The sequence below is a fragment of the Citrus sinensis genome, chromosome 3 (assembly GCF_022201045.2).
Source record: "Citrus sinensis cultivar Valencia sweet orange chromosome 3, DVS_A1.0, whole genome shotgun sequence".
NCBI lineage: Eukaryota > Viridiplantae > Streptophyta > Magnoliopsida > Sapindales > Rutaceae > Citrus > Citrus sinensis.
In genome coordinates, this window is record NC_068558.1 from 26,292,908 (window position 1) to 26,314,062 (window position 21,155).

At 32.4% G+C, this 21,155-nt stretch overlaps 1 protein-coding gene across 6 annotated transcripts in view; it reads left to right on the forward strand.

Annotated features, from left to right (window-relative positions):
- Nucleotides 1–888: 888 nt before the first annotated feature.
- Nucleotides 889–21,155, forward strand: part of LOC112497060 (GDSL esterase/lipase At1g71691) — a 113,537-nt gene continuing 93,270 nt past the window's right edge. The window contains exons 1-5 of one of the 6 annotated variants that reach the window (XM_006478157.3): nt 936–1,319; nt 2,202–2,323; nt 2,447–2,686; nt 2,811–3,060; nt 3,411–3,848. In XM_006478157.3, the coding sequence (XP_006478220.2) occupies nt 1,019–1,319; nt 2,202–2,323; nt 2,447–2,686; nt 2,811–3,060; nt 3,411–3,631 (1,134 nt within the window). In that variant the 5' untranslated portion in view covers nt 936–1,018 and the 3' untranslated portion in view covers nt 3,632–3,848. Of the gene's footprint in view, nt 1,320–2,201; nt 2,324–2,446; nt 2,687–2,810; nt 3,061–3,410; nt 3,849–21,155 lie in introns of those variants that run through there. The other 5 variants (XM_052436989.1, XM_052436994.1, XM_052436993.1 and 2 more) reach the window with 5 other exon arrangements.

Below are 21,155 nucleotides of genomic sequence, written 5' to 3' on the forward strand. Positions count from 1 at the left end.
CATATGGACACTATAGTACCCACGATGGTTGATGGGTAAATGATAATGTATAACGAATTAATTAATTTGTCATAAAATTAAAAAGATAAAGTCCAAAAATGAGTTTAATTTCCCTTTTCTATATATAAAATAGGATCCGAAGTTTTAATTTCCTCTTTCTTATTTGTTGAGATTTTTGCATGCCAAAATCAAAGCTATTTAAATTTCCGCTTTAAAGGGGTGGCTTTTTTAATTTGTTTAGTTATAAATTCTACTACTGCTTTATCGTGTTCGATGAATAATTTTCAAGTCTTGCCGTTTGTGCATTTTGTGGCTTAATTATATAAATATGATGTGTCGTGTGTATTCTTATTGTAGTCTTCTCAAAAAGAGAAGAGAACCATGCAATTGATTCTCTAGCTAATTTGGGTCTTTAACTTTTAGATTTACGATTGATGGGATAACCCGATTTCTATTATTCATATAGAAAGATATATATGCTTGAGGGGTCATGGGGCTTCCCTATTATCAATTTCCTTTATAGCTTTCTTTCCTTCTCTTTTCCATTTTTATAATATTTTGGATTATTCAAATATTTAAAAAAAATACAAGCTTTAATTTCACAAATTAAAAAGGGTCCAGTAACCTTGTCATATTGACCAAACCATCCAAGACTACGAGATCCCGATTGAGTGCTGTTGATAAAAGAAAATTACAACATCGGTAATTTGATTATGGCAGTTAAAAAAAAAGGAAGAATAAAAATTAAAAGTTCTGGCATGTGGGGACAATTTAGGAGATTAAATAATTCAGAAAGCGGCAAGCGCAGTAAATTGTAAGAAACTGTGTTGTCAGTAAACACATGCAGCGTGCAATTACTACAATGGCGAAAACAGATGAAAACATTTACTTCTTTTTCAACTACCCCCATCTTTGCATCTTCTATTAATCCTCCTGCCCCCCAATTCACAGATCTCACACAGGCATACGGCAAGTGCTTAGCCATAGCGTTTATTTTCTCTCTTTCAAATATCAAATAATGGCTAATATTTTCTTCAGGATTATCTTTTCTTTCTTGATTGTGATGCTGCTGCTGCTGCTGCTCATGAATGATAAAGTGGCACTAGGACAAGATGGGGATCCTGTGGGATCAACACAAGGAGGAGGAGGAAGAGAAATGGTGCCTGCCTTGTTCATTTTTGGAGATTCACTTATCGATAATGGCAATAATAACAATCTTCCTTCTTTTGCCAAAGCAAATTATTACCCCTATGGTATCGATTTCAATGGTGGCCCAACTGGCCGCTTTTCTAATGGCTACACCATGGTCGATGAAATTGGTAACTCTCTTTATCTATGCATTTGATTTATATTTTTATAATTTTTTTTCCTTTTCAAAATCTTGAAGGTACATGAAAATTTATATACACCATGATTGCATGCAATGCAGGGTATTTTAATTGCTGATCTGACGAATTATTATGATTACTTCTTTGCTAGCTAAAAAAAAAAAGCATAAAACAGATGTCATTTTTAGAATTTTCTTCTTTGTAAATTTGTGTCACGGACTCTTGAGCATAGTTAGAAATATCTGTGAAATGCGTTTCATAGTCATGGCTTCAATGACACATCCAAATTCATTACAATTAATTAATTGATTTCCTACTTCTATCCCTTTTTTAAAAAAAATTAACAAAATAAAAGTACTTGTTTAGTTATCTATTGTGGGGGGGAAAAAAACTATTGCCATTTATTGCTCTGCCCCTACCTCTATATGTCTCTTTGGGAGGGCTCGCACTGTCCCATAATATTTATTTCTAAACAATCGCAGTCATTATCTTAAATCAATAAAAATAACAGAATTTTTTCTTTTATTTTTTACATTTATTATATCTACACCGACTTATACTTAACTTGTATTAATCTGCAAGTACGATCTGTTTGGTGATAAATTCACCATATCTGGTAGGCATGTCTTATTAATGGCTAAAAGCTTCCTTATGCATAACCTCTTTAAATTGTGTCCCCTTTCAAAGAAAATTTTCTTTTTTGTTTTTATTGATAAACATTATATAGATGTCCTTGATTTGAGAAATTTGTTAATTTTTTTAAAATTATTAATCGTATCAAATAATATATCATTTTGCCCATTAGCTTTTATTTACTCTTCACAAATATTTTTAATGTCATATTAACCAAATTTTGTAAATGCATCCATTCAGCTGAACTACTGGGACTTCCTCTGATTCCTGCATACTCTGAAGCTTCCGGTGCACAAGTGCTTCACGGAGTCAACTATGCTTCTGCCGCTGCTGGAATCCTCGACATCACCGGAAGAAACTTCGTAAGGACTCATAGATCTAATTCAAACGAACCAGGATTCCCTTTTGATCTGAATTTTAATTAGAGGATTTTATATCTAACACGAGATCCGATCATTAGTAGAAAATTTTTGCTGCATGGTCAGGTAGGTCGCATACCGTTTGATCAACAAATAAGGAATTTTCAGAACACACTTGATCAGGTCACTGATAATCTTGGAGCAAGTGATGTATCAAATGCAATTGCAAGATGTATATTTTTTGTAGGAATGGGCAGCAATGACTACCTAAACAATTATCTCATGCCCAATTACAATACCAAAAATCAATACAATGCTCAGCAATATGCTGATCTTTTGGTTTCAGAATACTCAAGACAACTCACTGTAAGATTCAATTTCACTATATTTACATTTTTTACCATATGCAAGCATTTTAGTTACTTTTTTTTTTTTTAGCTTGTTAACATATTTATATAACTTGTATTAAGTATTGATTGAAAATCTATAGACCCTTTACAATTTGGGAGCAAGGAAATTTGTGTTGGCCGGGTTAGGAAGAATGGGATGTATTCCAAGCATTTTGGCTCAAAATCAAATGGATCGCTGTTCAGAAGAAGTGAATCAACTTGTTATGCCTTTTAATGCAAATGTGAAGACTATGATTAACAATCTTAATGCCAATCTTCCTGGTGCAAGATTCACCTTCATTGACATTGCCCGCATGTTTGAAGATCTCCTCACCAATTATAGATCATACGGTATGCAATTTTCCCACTAAACATATCGTATTGTAGTTAGATATGATGTGTGCTGTCTGGCCTAAAATCTTTTATTTTAAAATGTGCGGACACTGACAAAAGATAATAAAGATTTCGTCCTCATATTTTAAAATCAAGGAACAATTTACAGTGGCTGAACTAGGAGTTTGATTTGACAAGCACGGCCTAGAGGTGGAAATAACGGAGAAATTATCGTCTTGCTGTGCTACAATAAAAGCAAGACATTTTAAAATTAAATTTAAATAAGTGCATAAAATAAGCAAAATTTTACTTAATAGAATAATGTTTATGATCACTTTTTTTTTTTTTTATCCCAAATAATTCTACAGGATTCAGTGTAATAGATCGAGGGTGCTGTGGCATTGGACGAAACGGAGGCCAAATTACATGTCTTCCATTCCAAACACCATGTGCAAATCGAGAACAATACGTTTTCTGGGATGCATTTCACCCAACAGAAGCTGTGAACATTATGTTTGGAAGAAAAGCTTTCTATGGTGACCAGAGCGTTGTTTATCCCATGAACATCCAGCAGCTTGCCAGTCTTTAAACTTAGAAATTAAATGGACATATATGTTATTGTAATGTTTCTTGCTTGCTTAATTGCTTTGCATAATTAGCCACCGGTGTCTCGTCTGTCCATGTGAGTTTTTACTTGTTTAATTTGCTTGTGGGAAGTTTATGTAATCGAAGAACAAGTTGTGATTGTGTTTTATTGTGTTGCTAGTGGTTCAGTAATTGGAACTACTTCGATTATGTTTTGGTAATTGATTTTGCTAGTTTACTAGTGCTTCAGTAGGATTTTTTTTTTTTAAATTATTAACTTATGCATCTATTGAAATCTGAACTCAAAACTTAAGCCCCAGAGAAATTGCTTGTTACTGTTGGAATTAGACTTGACTTTCGTAGTTTATTAATCAACTTGCTTGCTAGGTAGCCTTGCCATATGATATGGTTTGCTATCTTTTGGGTGGTGATGTTTCCCTTGCAATACCCCTCGCATCTGTGTAAGGACATCCATCTAACTTCATTGATATTTTTGGAAGTTAAACTTTCATCCTTAATTTGAATGATTGAAAGATAATATATAATTTCCGCCTCGGTTGATTCAAAAAGGGTAGATTTAAAAGAGAGATTGATTCAAAACGATTAAATTAAACGTTCAAAATTTTTTATAAAAAATGCAAGATATCCGCAAACTGTCTAAAATACAAACCTTTAATAAATAATATTTTAAATAAGGAGATTATGGGTGGACCAAAAGTCCATGTACCAAGCCCAAGCAAACGCACAGATTTAACAACCCGTTTGGAGCAGCTGTGTTACCAAATTATTTATAGGTTTGGGTTCGGTTACAAAAACTCAATCACAAAAATAAATCGTAAAACCCTTTTTAGAATTGTATCCTTCTTTAAAATTACACTATAGGACAAAATTAAATCTCGTTAAACCCAGCGTAAACAATTCTTTCACCGATAATTTTTCTCCTGTACGTATTTACTTGTGTTATCTTAAAGTTTATATGAAAATTATTGAACCTCAAAATACAACTACAGAAAAATCTCAAAAGCCCGTAACAACCCTGTCAAAAATCAAAATAGGGACCTTGCTAGAAGACCACTCCCCGTCAAATTCCCTTGAAACTTGAGTGGATATATGATCGAGCAAAATAGAGAAAAAAAATTCAGTTTCAGCTTTAAAGTTGTTGTGAACTGGGTACTTAGAGGAGTGCCAATAGTCCAACTCAGTTCATATTCATGTAGATTTGAGATGAAAAAATAAATGCCACAAAATAAACTTAAATGTTGAAAACTAATTCTAACCCAACCTGAATAGATTTTTATTGGAATTTTTTGGTTTAAATTACTCAATAGTTTTAGAGTGGAGCTTCTAACATCCCATTAAAACTCTTAAGAAACACTACTTATTCATTTTTATATCTATTTTTTATGAAATTACAAAAAAGTCTACAAGATTACAATAGAGTTTTAATTAAACTTCAGTATCGACTGTTCTCTTTTGGAGGTAAGCTAGTACTCATTCGGCATGTGCTTTCATCTATGTCGCTTCATCTTTTTCATGTCCTACGGCCGCCTGCTATGGTCATTCAGATCCTTGAGAGGTTATTTACCAGATTATTATGGACTGATACGGATTCTCGGTAGCGCATTCATTGGTGCAGATGGCCATCTGTCTGTTTTCCAGTGGCGGAGGGTGGTCTTGGAGTTCGTTCCTTTTCTAATTTGGCCGATGCTTTCAAGATGAAGCTATGGTGGCGATTACGGGACCAACACTCACTTTGGGCTTCTTTCATGAAATCTAAATATTGTAGAACTGAGCATCCAAGTATGGTTCAATTTCGCTATCCTGCATCTCCTCTATGGAGAAGATTATGATCTATTCGTTGTATTCTTGAACCTCATATTCGTTGACTGGTTAGATTGGGTGATAGTAGTTTCTGGTATGATTGCTGGCTTGAATCTACGCATCTCTTTCATTTTAATCCTTCAGTAGCTTCTATGGCCCCAATATCTTCTTTTTGGTGTGGTGTGGATTGGGACAAGGGGAAGCTTTTATCAGTACTGCCATCTTTAGTTGTTGAACAAATTTTGTTAGTACCGATTTCTGGTACTGGTCCAGATATACTTCGTTTGGCAATATTTAGGGATGGGAATTTTTCTCTAATGAATAACTGGGAATTTGTACGTGGATCCCATAACCAGAATGTGGTTTTTTCTTTAATTTGGCAACGACATATTCCTTCGCGGGTTTCTTTTTTCTTGTGGCATTTATTAAATGGTTTCTTGGGCACGGATGATGCTTTGTACTTGAGGGGTTTTCACATGGTTTTTCGGTGTCTTTGTAATGGGGATGTTGAAATTGTCAAACCCTTATTTTTGGATTGTCCAGTGGTTCAATAGGTTTGGCGGTGGTTTTACTCAATGATTGGTCGTCCGTATCTCCCTTTTTTGTCTCTTCATGCTTTGCTCAGTCACTGGCGACGGTGTTGCCGTTCTTCAAAACATATTGAGTAATTCTCCCATGTTTCATTCTATGGCATGTTTGGAAGGCTCGAAACACTCTCATGTATGATTCAGTTGCCTTTAATGTGAACGTTGTTATTTTTAGAGTGCTCGTGGATATTAGGCTAGTCAGTGACGCGTTTGGTTTCAAGACATCTCAGTTGAGGGGCATTTTGGACACTCAGATTGGGGAGGGATTGAGAATTATCATGCCTCCCCGTAGACCACCTCGATTGGTTTCTTGGATGAAATCGTAACCGGAGGTGGTGAAGTTGAGCGTGGATGGTTGTTCTAGAGGAAACCCAGGTATTGCTGCTACTGGTGGTGTTCTACGAGATCATCAAGGCGTGATATTAGCTGCTTTTGGTTCCTTTTTGGGGCACCAATCTATTCTTTTTGCTGAATTGATGTCTCTGTTAGAGGGTTCAAATCTTGCTGCTCAACTTGGTTTCTCTGATCTTGGGGTAGAATCTGGTTTAGCCACTGTAGTTTCTTGGGCTATTTCAAGTGGTTTTGTGCGATAGGATTTTATTTACCTCCTTGGGCGTGTTCAGGCATTGGCTTCTAGCCTATCTATTATTATTAGGCATGTTTTTCGAGAAGCTACATTTGCTGTTGACTTTATGTCCAATTGGGCTTGTACTCATCAGACTTGTCAACGATTTTTCAATCCTAGTGATCTTCCAGCCAATTTATTAGGCATTCTTCATTTGGATACTCTCAGAATTCCATACATTCGGCATTAATCACCTTGATTTGAATTGGTTTTATTTGATCACTAAATTATTTACTTTTCCTGGGAGGTTTTGGTTTATGTCTCCTTCCTTATGTTCTTTCATTGATTGATTTATTTACAGGTAGAGGTCTGGCCTAACCCCTAATTATCTTGGTGGATTATTAAAAAAAATATTTTTTCATAATAAAATTATTATTATTATTAGGTAATTTATTTCTTCATTATATCAAAGTTATTTTTGACTTTATCAAACAAATAAGGTTTAAAAAATAGTTAGGGTTTATGATTTATAAAGACATTTTAGTTTGATTAAATTCTTATTTTTTCTTTAGGTAATTTCTAAGAATATTAAAGGGGTGTGAACAACAGTAATCATGATTAAATTAGATTAAAAATTTTTCAATGTAAATACATTTGGAATTGATTGGGTTAATCCCAACATTCGCTCACCCCTAAAATGGCTTTATATATAATCATTATTATGAAAAATATAATGATAGCTTCAACTCTTAACTGAACTTTTTGGTTGAGAGAGGCTTACATCACTCAACATGTATTAATATTCAATACTAGAAGAGAAGCTTTATCTAGATTGGTATATTTACCAAATAATACTACAAAATATAAAAGTTTTAATGGCGTGTATCAAACAGGGTGTACTTCCATCACTATCTTAAGAGTGGTGATTTTTTATCCCTTATTGTATTTCACAAACCCCCATTTTTCAGTTAATTGCATTAAAAATTTTAAACAAATTTTTATCTCTCAATGTACCTTACCTAATCTCTATTTTACCCTTATTTTATATTTTTTTTCATACACCCATCATATAAAATTTATAAAATCATTTCTTATAAAAACAAATCTCTCATAATCATTGTAATTTCTCAACTTTTTTTTAAAGATTTTATCCATCACTTAAGATTTGATAGTTGCACCAAGAATTGGAGTAAGAACTATTAAGTTTTATATGAATCTGTGATATTGTTTGGTTAACGAGAAAATAAGAAGAAGAGAAATCTTTTGAAAGCTAAAAATTTTGTTCTATTGATCTTAATGAATCTGGAAATTACAAGGCTTTTTATATGTGCTTGGAAAAGATTCTACACACATCACATGCACACATAGTTCACTGCTAATAACCTCTATAACAAATTATAACAAACTTTAGCTGACTCAGCTGCCATGTCAGCATACTCATTAATTAACTAATTTTGTACTTAACACCCCCCTCAAGTTTAAGGTCTCGGAAGAACATTAAGCTTGTTACGCAAATAAGCAAACTGATCATAGGCTAAAGGCTAAGTAAGAATATCTGTTATTTGATCAAAGCTGGGAACATGATCAATAGAAAGTTCATGCTTGGCTATATGGTCTCGAACAAAATGAAGATCAAGTTCTATATGTTTGGTGCGTGAATGGTACTTTGGATTACTAGCTAATGCTTCAGCACTCTTATTGTCACAATATAGAACATGAAGCTTGAGCAAGGAAACCTTGAGTTCTTTTCACAGATAAGTGATCCAAAGCATCTCAGAAATAGCAAGTGCAAGTGCCCTGTACTCAGACTCTACTGTTGATCTAGAGACAATAGGGTCCTTTTTTTAGGACTATAAGACTAGATTGTTGCCAAGAAATACACAATAACCACCAATGGATTTTCTATCATCAGGGTCTGATCCCCAATCAGCATCAGAATAAACATTTAGAATGAGAGAACCTAAATTAAGAAATTGAAGTCCAAAGTTTGCTATGCTCTGTAGATACCTCAGAACCCTCTTACAAGCTTGCCAATGAAGGGCAGTAGGTGCAGCAAGAAATTGGCTTAACTTGTTGACTGAAAAGGCAATATCAGGCCTTGTTAAAGTCACATACTGAAGAGAGCCAATAATGCTTCTATAGAGGGAAGGATTCTCGAATAGGACTCAATTTTCTTTCTTTAACTTTTCAGTTGTACTCATTGGGGTGTTATAGCCCTTGTTGTCTAACATGTATGCCTTTTGAAGAATATCACCAATATATTTAGTTTGAGAGAGATGTAAACCATCTAGGCTAGGAGTTACTTCTATGCCAAGAAAATAGTTGAATTCTCCCAAGTCTTTGAGATCATAAGTAAAGCCAAGCTTACTGATTACCCCATCTACATGCTGTATATTTAATCCAGTGATAAGTATGTCATCCACATAAATCAGAATAACCAAAATTTCAATACCAGCATGTTTAATAAAGAGAGAAGCATCAGACTTTGAAGTTTGAAAACCCCATTGCATTAATGAACCTTTCAGCTGATCATACCAAGCCCTTGGAGCTTGTTTGAGACTATATAAAGCCTTGTTAACTTGCAAACATGAGAAGGAAATCTAGAATCAATGAAGCCCTCCAGTTGGTGCATATATACATCTTCAGTAAGTACTCTATTCAAGAAGGCATTGTTGATGTCCAATTGCCTGATAGTCCAGTGTTGCACCACTGCTAAACTGAGAATAATCCTTACTGTACAAGGCTTTACAGCAGGGCTAAAAGTTTCAAAGAAATCCACTCCATGTGTCTAGTGAAAACCTTTAGCAACCAGGCATGCCTTATACTTAGAAATGCTTCCATCTAAGTTGTATTTAATTCTGAAAACCCATTTGTTACCTACAATATTGGTGGCTGAATAAGAATGAACCAGAGTCCATGTCTGTTTCTATGCAAAGCATATATCTCTTCTTTCATAGCCATATACCACTTCTGACTAGATAGGGCTGTTTTGACACTTGTTGGTTTTATGTCCTGAGTTGCTGCTAGATATGTGTTGGGTTTGAATATTCCAGATTTTGCTTTAGTAACCACAAGGTGTTTAGATTTTGAAGGTATAGAAGAGATATATAAGGTATTTGTTGGAGTTGGAGGATGGCTTAAGTCTAGACTTGGCTCAGGGCAGCAACATGGAGTTAAGTTTCACTTCTTGGTTCTAAAATTGCTATAGATGGTGAAACTACATTACTGTCATCAAGATGAGGATTTGAGAGAGAAAAATGAGTGAAAGACAAACTTGCAGGGGTGACACATTTTATTGGAATAGAAGTAGAGTTGTGAACAGAAAACAACTCTGAATATGGAAATTCAGACTCATTTAACATAACATGTCTAGCAATGTAAATTCTACCTGATTTGTCTAGACACTTATAACCTTTATGCATAGGGTTGTAGCCAATAAAGACACATTTTTGTGTATGAAAATCTAACTTGTGTTGTTGTAAGGTCTTAACAGTGGAAAGCATGAGCAGCCAAAGACTTTGAGAAACTAATAATCAGGTAATTGATTATGCAGCTTTTTATAAGGTGTTTTATTGTTTAGGATTGGTGTATGTATCTTATTTATCAAATAAGATGTTGTGTGAAAAGCTTCCCACCAAAAGGTAAGTGGTAGATTTACTTCAGCAAGAAGGGTAAGATCAGTTTCAATAATGTGTCTGTGTTTCCTTTCCACAACTCTATTTTGATGATGTGTATGGGGACAACTAAATCTGATATGTATCCCTTGTTGTTGAAGAAAGGATCTAAAGGCTCTAAATTCACTCTCCATGTCTGATTGTATGGTTTTAATGGATAACGAGAATTGTTTTTCAACAAGGAGTTTGTAATGTTTAAATGTGTCTAATGCTTCTGATTTTAAGGTGAGAGGAAATATCCAACAATATCTGGTAAAGTTATCTACAAAGGATATGTAATATTTATATCCATCTTTGGATGGCATTGATGCTAGCCCCCAAAGATCAGCATGTATCAATTCAAGTGGTGCTCTGGTTTTTATTTCGGTTACAGGAAAATGAAACTGATGTAGCTTCCCATATTGACAGGCATCACAGAAACTAAGAGAATGTGTATTAACAACATGTGAAGGTTGAGTCTTTAAAATGATTTGCATAGCATGTTTATTAGGATGACTAAGCCTATTATGTAACAATTGCATTGAGATACAGCCTGAAGTATTGATACTTGTAGGAGCATTATTGAAAGAAATTGAATCAACAGACACTGACTTGACAGACTTTGTAATAGAGTTTACAATTTTATTTGAAACAACATACATCATTGAACTTGGTTGAAAGACTTGTACTTCAGAATTTGAGCGGAAATCATCTTGAAACAGTAATTTGTAAAGGCCCCCTTTAGCAATTCCCTATGCTAGTAATGTCCCCTTCACCTTGTCCTGTACAAAACAAAAATAAGAGGAAAATTCTATTATAACATTGTTATTAGAAAGGAGCTTGGACACACTGATGAGATTTTTTGTTATATGAGGAACACATAGCATGTCAGTAAGATGCAATATAGCTCCAAGTGATGAATAAAAACAGGTATAACCAATATGAGTAATAGAGAGGCCTTTACCATCACCAACCAGTAGCATCTCAGAACTAGAATAATTTGTGAGATGATGAGTGGCTCCACTGTCTAAGTACCAGCCTTGATCAGCAACTCCTTCTGATGTCACCATGTATGCAGCTCTTGGACCTTGATTTTGAGGTGGAAAGGAACCTTGAACTGGAGGATTTGGCATTAAGTTTCTATTGAACCTATCCCTGCACTCAATAGCTGAATGATTTGGCTTGAAACAAATCTGACATATAATACCTCTACCACGTCCTCTTCCAGAACCATTAAAACCAGCAACAAAACCATTACCATTAAATCCACCAAAGCCAAAGCCAAATCCATTACCATTAAATCCAGCAAAGCCACCTCTGCCTTGATTACCTCCCTGATTTCCATTCCATTGTCCCCTTCCAGCAGCATATCCTACATAAAAAATATGTGATATTACAGACACATTAACACATTAATATCACAAAAAATCTGATTCTCCATTTTGATTTACTGTCATGCTATGTGTTCCCCATATAACAAAAAATCTCATCAGTGTGTCCAAGCTCCTTTCTAATAATCATGTTATCCATGCCAAGTCGGTCCTGAATAACCTTAGTATCGTGCTAAGTCTCTCAACCCAAAGTTGAGTGAAGCAATACAAGAATTTGGCCAAGGAGTTGGACGTGATAAAGATAGAGATTTTTTATTATGATAATTGATTTGGAACAAAAAAGGGGATTCTTGATTTCCTTTTGTATGCATCCGGATCTTGTATTGAAGTTTATCTGTTCATGGACCAGAATGCATTGCATTTAGAAAGTGTTTGCAATTGTACAGTGATATTACTTGGATAGTAACTTGGCGTTGCAGTGCATTTACAGAACGAATGAAAATTTGGAATCGTGGTGGAAAATGCTGTCAGATATCTATCTGAGAATGAAAGCACTCGTTGTCAGTCTCTATGGGATTGCAGTATAAAATTTTACGTTATTCAATTTTTTGAATAGAATGACTTATTTTGAATGGAATGGACTAGTTTTAAAAAGTAAAAAAAAAAATAGAGTTTAAGAAATCACATTAGCTTAATTAGTTATTAATAAAAAATTTTATATGGGTGCACTTAAAAATTATTTATTCTTTTAAATAATTTCACATGAGGATAAAATAAGTATTTATATAAAAATTATTATTGGGGTTGGTAGAATATAATAAGGGATTTAAATATCACCACTCTACCCATAGAGCAACCCAAAAACGATCTCATGGGCCGAAAAAGACTTGACCCATTGAACGAGGACCCTTAAAATTTGAACCTACCTTGACTCACACGATAGGCTGAACAGGTCAGTAGCATATATTTAATAATTAATATTATGTTATTAATATAACAAGTAAATCTTGATGCCATCAACATAAAACATAAACAAAAAAATAAATTGATATTCATGTGCATGTTTAATGCTTTATTTATATAAGATTATAATTCTCTTTTCATCTGAGTTTTTATTTGAGCAAATACAATTATTAGTAGTTAACATATAGAAGCACAGTAGGTATATCTCGGCCGTGCGCACGTACATGTCGAAAGATAATGATAAAAAAGTTCCTTCAGAATTCATGGGCATGCACGCACGCTACTTGTGGAACTCCATAACCCATAAATTGAAAAAAAAGCAATCAAATCTGACGCCACTAAATCCAGCTCCAGTAGCCAAGGTCATGAATTCATGCTTTGTTCGCTCCTTTCCTCCCGGATATTGAGTCATCACCAGCACATCACCTAGGAAATTTATTTTTGAATGAGTGCTAGTCTCGGGCAGTTCTGGAAGTACTGACTCCACAACAATTACCTTTCCTCCTTCGGGGATACTTTTGTGGCAGTTCTTCAATAACTTCAAGCAATGTTCATCGCTCCAATCGTGCAGTATCCACTACAAAATTTGAAATATTATTAAATTTGTTCAAGGATCGAACACCTAATACCTGCAAATTAAATTCAAATGAATCTTACCTTGATCAAAATGGCGTCACCATTTGGAACATTTCGGAACATGTCACCCCCTACATGCTTAACACCTGTACTACGTACAATTTAGTTTCCTGTGTTAGGATCTGGCGGTATGGTGGGCAGAGAATTTATAAGAGCACTGATATTCGGGACAAAAATTTAGATAAAATTCTGACAAAAACAACAATATATCAAACCTGATTTTCTTAACTGAATTGTAAATCGAGGCTGTTTTAATGTTTTTTGTCACTTTTTCTTTTTGCAACATTTTATCTTTTTACCATTTTTTTCCCCAAATGATAATGTGTATTTCTTCATAACAATGACATTCAAAGAAAAAGAAAAAAAGAGATTGGAATCAATTTTCTAATTAACTTTCTACCTTCTCCAGGATTTATATTGGGATGGTTAATTAAAGAAAGCTACCTAAAAGCCACTTAACTACGTCCGTAACATTATTATAAATATAATTGATAGTTCATACCAGGATACTCAGGGGCATGCTGTATAACATGAGGCAAGTCGAAATTGATGCCCTCAATGTGGGGATACTTGGAAATAATTGCTTTAAGGGTATTACCAAGGGAACCGCCAACATCAACCAATTGCTTTATGTGCTCGAAACCCTTGTAAGCCTCAAGGATTTTCTGAATGACCAAAGTGGTATGGTTGTACATCGCTGTGCTGAAAACTTCATTGAACCTGGGGTCCAATCCGAGGTACTCGAAAGCGTGCGTTCCGTGGACTCTGTCAAATGGAACTCCTCCTTCAATAATAGTTTCTTTCAGTTGGGACCTACACGACCAGTTAATCAATCAGTCCAGAATTAGGTTTAGATCCAGATCTTTTACTCTTCTCATCATTTTGCGTTTGGCTTAACTTTCTTAGATACACTGATTAGTGGTTGATAAAAAAAAGAATAAAAGGATATATCTATATTATATATATCACGATGTATACATTTCATAAAATCCCTTAACAGATAAGATGAGTAGAGGATTCATTTCCATAAAAAAATTTATTTTATATCTTAACTCATAATTGTCGCATACATCTTTATGAAAACGAGCAAAAAAATGGAAATCAGGGTAATATTATCATACGGGTTGGTTACTAAATTTTAGCAACGTCACAATTAGGAGATATGTAGTTTGTAGTACCTTTACATATAGCTAGGCCCTGCTGTTTTTATTTTGTTTTCCCTAAAAGATTTTATTTCTAATTCTCTCCAGGCATGTGATCGTACCACCACAAGTGAATCTTTTAATTGAGCGAAATTCTATGGATGAAGTTAAGAAATTTTTGGTCTTCGAGGATTTCTGTCAGAACTGAAGCAATTACTCAATTAATGCAAAAAACATTACTCAATTAAAGCTTTTAATAGAACAAAATACATTGTCTTTTTTCATATTTGTTACACTCACGTCCTCTATAATTAAAAGACAACAATACCCCCGAAAGAAGACATTTTTCCTCATATCCTCTGTAACCGCAAGTAATTAAAACATCACCAACAATATTTTATCCATTCTTGAATTGATATGACTAGAAGTATATTTAATAATGATTAATAAGCTTGAGAGTGTACATTCTACATTTATCGCTCACATATATGAACACATTTTTTTTTTTCGATGACCTGAATTTAGAAATAAGTTGAGTATGAAGTCGATTATGATTTAATACTTGGGAGAAATGCATGATTGGATCTGAAGGCGTGGGAAGAGAAATTGTATTATAAACCCATGTATTTTACCCTAACTTAAAAAAAGAAAAATTCAGAGGATTAAAATGATAAGAGTGGACAAACCAGCTGTCGAGAAAGGCCTTGTCCTGAATTAAGGCCAACACAGGGCCTAATGAGACACCATCTTGATTAGACACAAAGTATTTGCAGACATCATTCAAACCGTATAGTCTGTGTGACCCATAGACATCATCAAGTGCGCATTGAACAATACCATAGCTAGCCAGAAGCCTGAGTATCCGGTCCAGCATCATGGGTGCGTCTTTGTTCTTGGTGGCGGGCAACTGAGCGGCAATCTCTGAAGCTGAGAGCTTTGCTCCAGGACCAGCTTTGGCTATGATCTCGAAAAGTCCCAGCTTAATTACTGCTTTCATGGTCATGTGGAGCACTGAACCCGTCACCAGTTCGCAGGCATATGCAAAGTTTTCGTCTCTCTGTTCATTAGCCATATTTTCTCGAATTTCCTTATCTGTGTTCCTCAAAAACAATGCATTTATAGCATAAGTGGCTCTTCCTTTAGGCAATTCAGGCGGTTGTCTAGGGCCCCACTATAAATGATGGCCCTTAATTTTATTCCTAACTTATAGTTATTAATTATTAATTTATGTTTGTTATTATTTTATAATTACATTTTCCATAAACAAACTATTAAATCCTTATAAAGTCCCCTTTTAACATTATAATTAACAATTATAATCCCATTTATTTTCTCCATATATTTCATCTAAAACTCTATAAAGGCCACATATTTTTTTAAATTATTATCCATTAATATCTTTTTCCTATAAAAAAAATGCACGAAACCTTCATTACTTTGGTGAAAATACTACTTTCTCTACCCTACTTTTCACTTAAGGAAAAAAAAATCAATTGTTTTACTATTCATTAATCACTGCTACTCAAAGGCTCAATACATCAAAGTTGCTACTCAAAGGCTCAATACATCAAAGTTAAAGTTCTCAAATTTCTAGGTTCTATCTTTCCATTCTCTTATTAATTAATTATGTTATTTAGTTTTCTTGTAATTATCTAGTAAAATTGTTTGCTTAATTATTCTTGTTTCACGAGAAAAAAAGAAATGTCTACTAAAAAAATATGCATTAGGATACAAAAAACTTCAAAAACAAGAGAAGAATAGAAAAGTTAGTTTAATCTCAAAAAGGAGTTTTACTCAATGATTGGTCGTCCGTATCTTTCTTTTTTGTCTCCCCATGCTTTGATTAGTCACTGGCGGTGGTATTGCCGTTCTTGAAAACATATTCGAGTCATTCTCCCATGCTTCATTCTATGGCATGTTTGGAAGGCTCGAAACACTCTCAGGTACAATTCTGTTGCCTTTAATGTGGATACTGTTATTTATAGAGTGCTCCTGGATATTACGCTAGTCAGTGACATGTTTGGTTTCAAGTCATCTCAGTTGAGGGGTATTTTTGATACTCAGATTGGGGAGGGATTGCAGATTATCATGCCTCCCTGTAGACCACCTCAATTGGTTTCTTAGATGAAACCGCGACTGGGGGTGGTGAAGTTGAGCATGGATGGTTGTTCTAGGGGAAACCTAGGTATGGCTGCTACTGGTGGTGTTTTGTGAGATCTTAAAGGCGTGGTATTAGCTGCCTTTGGCTCCTTTCTGGGGCACTAGTCTATTCTTTTTCTGAATTGGTGGCTCTGTTAAAGGGTTTGGATCTTGCTGCTTAGCTTGGTTTTTCTAATCTTGAGGTGGTATGTTAAATTATATTTAAATAATATTAACTAGCATTTAATTTGATATTTAAATATGAATATCAATTATTCATGAAATTTTATAATAATAAGTAAACAAATTTAAAAAGCCATTAATAAGAAAATTAAGTATACTATAAATTAGTTATTAGGTAGTCATAATATAATAAACAAATGAAAAAGAAATAAAACAATTTAAATATTTAATTAATTTTTATCAAATATTTAAAAAATTATAGAAAATCAATTAATTATGGTATTTTTATTTTTCATGATTATTTTTACCATTTATTAGTGATTATTAAAATTTGTACAATCATAATCCAATAAGTTATTAAATGGTTAATTTATAAATTATTAAATATATAAGCAATGAAAATTAAATCTCAAGAGTTATTAGAAGTAAAACTGCCAATTTAATTAGATCATAGTAATAAATAAAAAATCTTAAGTAAATCATAGGTAAAAATTAATTAATTAATTAATATTAACAAAAATATTTTTTTAATCTTATCCCAACTCAATCCATGTGTGAATTAAGATTACTAATCTGTGATTTTATAATTAAATTCAAATTTAGTCTTCTTTAATCCAATTCAAGTAATTTTATCAAATATGAAATAAATATTTAATTTTAAAATTAGTCCAATTCGAGATTTAATTCTGACATCCAAACATAGCCTTAGTTGCCATAAAGGCAACTTACAAAGAGTTGTAACCGAAAACATTTATAAAGCTTTTTTTTAAGAATTGTTTTTTCAGGTTCATATATATATACATACATATATATATATATATATATATATATATATATATATAAAATCTTTCCGCCAATGAAGAGCCCGCCAATCAGAGAAGTTAATTTTCAAATTTCTTTTTCGACGCCGGCACCATCCCTGCATCTTATAGCTTTTTTTTTTCTTTTGAAAGACTGAATCTTATAGCTTTGATTCCAGATGAATGAGGCTTTTCATTCATGTTATTCTTTGAACGATTGTGATTCCAGAGGCTGCTGATAAGACAAATTCAAATTTACGTTTTTAATAATTATTATCTTTTCTAAGGATTTAAAAATTTATATGCGTAACGTACAGCTAATGTAATGTAAGTTTTACCTGATGTATGAGTTGATGAACCATCACGGTGAAATCAAAATATAAAAAAATAACAGAGGTCAATAACCGCAACCAAAAGAAAAGAAAAAGTAAAACACAAAGAAAATAAGGCCATTGGATTCGTTTTTTCAAATTTTTTCCTGAATATTAATACTTTATAATGAAGAACTTGTTAATATTTATCATAAAAATATTGTTGATACAATCCTACGTCAATTTTGTTATATTATAGTACAATTCAAAAGTTTTATTTTATTTAAAAATATATTTGTCCTACCAAATTTATAAAAGATATTGTAAAATAATTAAATTAATTAAGATAAAAGCTGTCTCCAATCATAGTTGCTCAAGTTTCAAGTGTGCTCTACATTCACTAAATTTTATAAAAGCATCTTCCCGCTTTTTCCACTTTATAGCTTCTCTCTTTTTATGAAAAATAAATCCTTAGCAAGTATAGATTTGGTTAGGGTAGAAACCTTTTTTGTAATAGTATTTGATAACTTAGAAGACTGCACTTCTTCCATGAAAGAAGTGAAATTAATAGCTTTTATCACTTCCATTATAAAAATGACCAGTAAACTATGACGCTATCACTCGAAATAAATAAGTAGGTTATTAATACGAGTTTATCTAGTTATTTATTTTTTAAAAATCACTTATCATGTGGACTATATAATGAAAATTCATGGAAATATATGTACCCACATTTAACTATATAATTGAGATAAGAAATTAGAGGTCCAAGGAGTAGTATTCAAATCTGCAACGTCAAAGTCGAGGTTGTGACAGGCAAAAGAAAAAGAATAAGCATGTGTTTTTGGGAAAAGAACCCATACAAACAATTGCAAATTAAGCAAAAAATAACTTTTTTTCCTCTTTGTATGATATAATTGGAATGTTTACAACAAACAAACAAGCCGAAAATAAACCAATACAATCTAAAATAATAAATCAACCATAAGAGATATAGATTTTTTAGATGGAAAACCTAAATTGAGCAAAAAACCATAGAACTGTAGTCCAATATAACCTTTCGTTATATTAATAATGGGATTACAACACAAATTCTTCTTCAGATAGCATTAGAGGCTAACAACATCAAGAATCTCAACAATCTTGGCTTATAGTAATAATCTAATATTTTTCTCTCTAACAAATGGGTAATCTCAAATAATAGCCAATGAGAGATAAAATAAAAATCAAGACTAGTAAGATTATAGAGGATGATAACAGAAACTTACCTCCAAATTTGGAAGAAAATGAATTTAAATTTACCTTACGATCGTCCAATCAAAGATTAAAACCCTTACCTCCAAATTGGAATAATCGGGCATTGTATTATTTTTGATTAAAACCCTTACCTCCAAATTGGAAAAATCGGGCATTGTATTATTTTTCTCTCTCATCTTTATACATTTTTAAGTCTATCGCTTCACTTATTTACTTTTTCTTTTATATCCAAGTGATTTTGAAAGCCAAATTTAATGGTAATTTTCAATTAGTCATAACCTGTTTCCTTTAACTATTTAAACACCCAAACTAATGGAAACTTTGAGTTGGGCCAAAAAATGAAATGTATGTAACAAATCTTCTCCACCAGATTATGTTGGGGACACCACCAAGCCCATTCTCTACTTATATTCTTTCAACTTCTCCTTGGGCAATGACTTTGTCATGATATCCGACTTATTCTTCATGAATCTTCTCAGACTGCAACTTTTTCTTTTCAGGCACGTCTGTACCCAAAGATATCTCACATTCATATGTTTGGATTTCGAATGGTATGCTGAATTCATTACCAAGTGAAAGAACTTTTAGATTAAATTGGATTAAGATGGATTGCTATAAATTGAAAAGTCCAATTTTAATCTAAAATTAATATTAACCTTAACCTAGTTGAGCAAATGGACTTTTAAGAGAAATTAATCTAATTAAACTAAGAAAGAAATTAAAACAATGGAGAATTCAATAAGACAAAAAATTATTAAGGTTTCAGAATCCACCACTATTTAATTAGTAAAATTATCTAATTGTTAATTAATCCTCAATTTTAGAGTGATAACTCAAAATTTTATAATAATAAGTAAACAAATTTAAAAAGTAAATAATAAGAAAATTAAGTATATTGTAAATAATTTATTAGGTAGTCATAATATAATAAACAAACAGAAAATAAATAAAATTTTAAATATTTAATTAATTTTTGTCAAATATTAAAAAAATTATATAAAATCAATTAATTAAGGAATTTTTATTTTCATGATTATTTTTAATATTATATTAGTAATTATTAAATTTTAATCAATCAATAATGCAATAAGTTATTAAATGGTTAATTTATAAATTACTAAATACACAAGTACTAAAAATTTATTCTCAAGAGTTATTAGAAGTAAAACTACCAATTTAATTTGATCGTAGACAATAAATAAAAAATCTTAACTAAATCACAAATAAAAATTAATTAATAAATAAATATTATTAATTTTTTTCTTTAATTTTATACCAACTAAACCTATGTGTAAATTAGAATTACTAATCCGATGATTTTAATATTAAATTCAAATTTAGTCTCCTTTAATCCAATTCAAGTAAATTTATCAAATATGAAATAACTATTTAATCTTAAAATTGACCCAATTCCATACTTAGTCCTGTCATCCAAATATAGCATTCGTTTCCTTAAAGGCAACTTACAAAGAGTTGTAACCGAAAACATTTATAAAGCCATTTTTTTTTCGGGTTCATATATATGTATATATATAATCTTTCTGCCAATGAAGCGCCTGCCAATCAGAGAAGTTAATTATTTTTTTAATTTCTTTTTCGATTGTGATTCCGGAGGCTGCTGTCAAGACAGGACTCCAGAGGCTGCTGATAAGAAAAATTCAAATTTACCTTTTTAATAATTATTATATTTTCTAAGGTTCAAAATTTTATATGGGTAACGTACAGCTAACGTAATGTAAGTTTTACCTAATGTATGAGTTGCTGAACCATCACGGTGAAATCAAAATATAAAAAAATAACAGAGGTCAATAACCGCAACCAAAAGAAAAGAAAAAGTAAAACACAAAGAAAATAAGGCCATTGGATTCGTTTTTTCAAATTTTTTCCTGAATATTAATACTTTATAATGAAGAACTTGTTAATATTTATCATAAAAATATTGTTGATACAATCCTACGTCAATTTTGTTTTATTAATACAATCCTACGTTATTTTATTTAAAAATATATTTATCCAACCATATTTATAAAAGATATTGTAAAATAATTAAATTAATTAAGATAAAAGCTTTCTCCAATCATAGTTGCTCAAGTTTCAAGTGTGCTCTACATTCATTAAATTTTATAAAAGCATCTTCCCG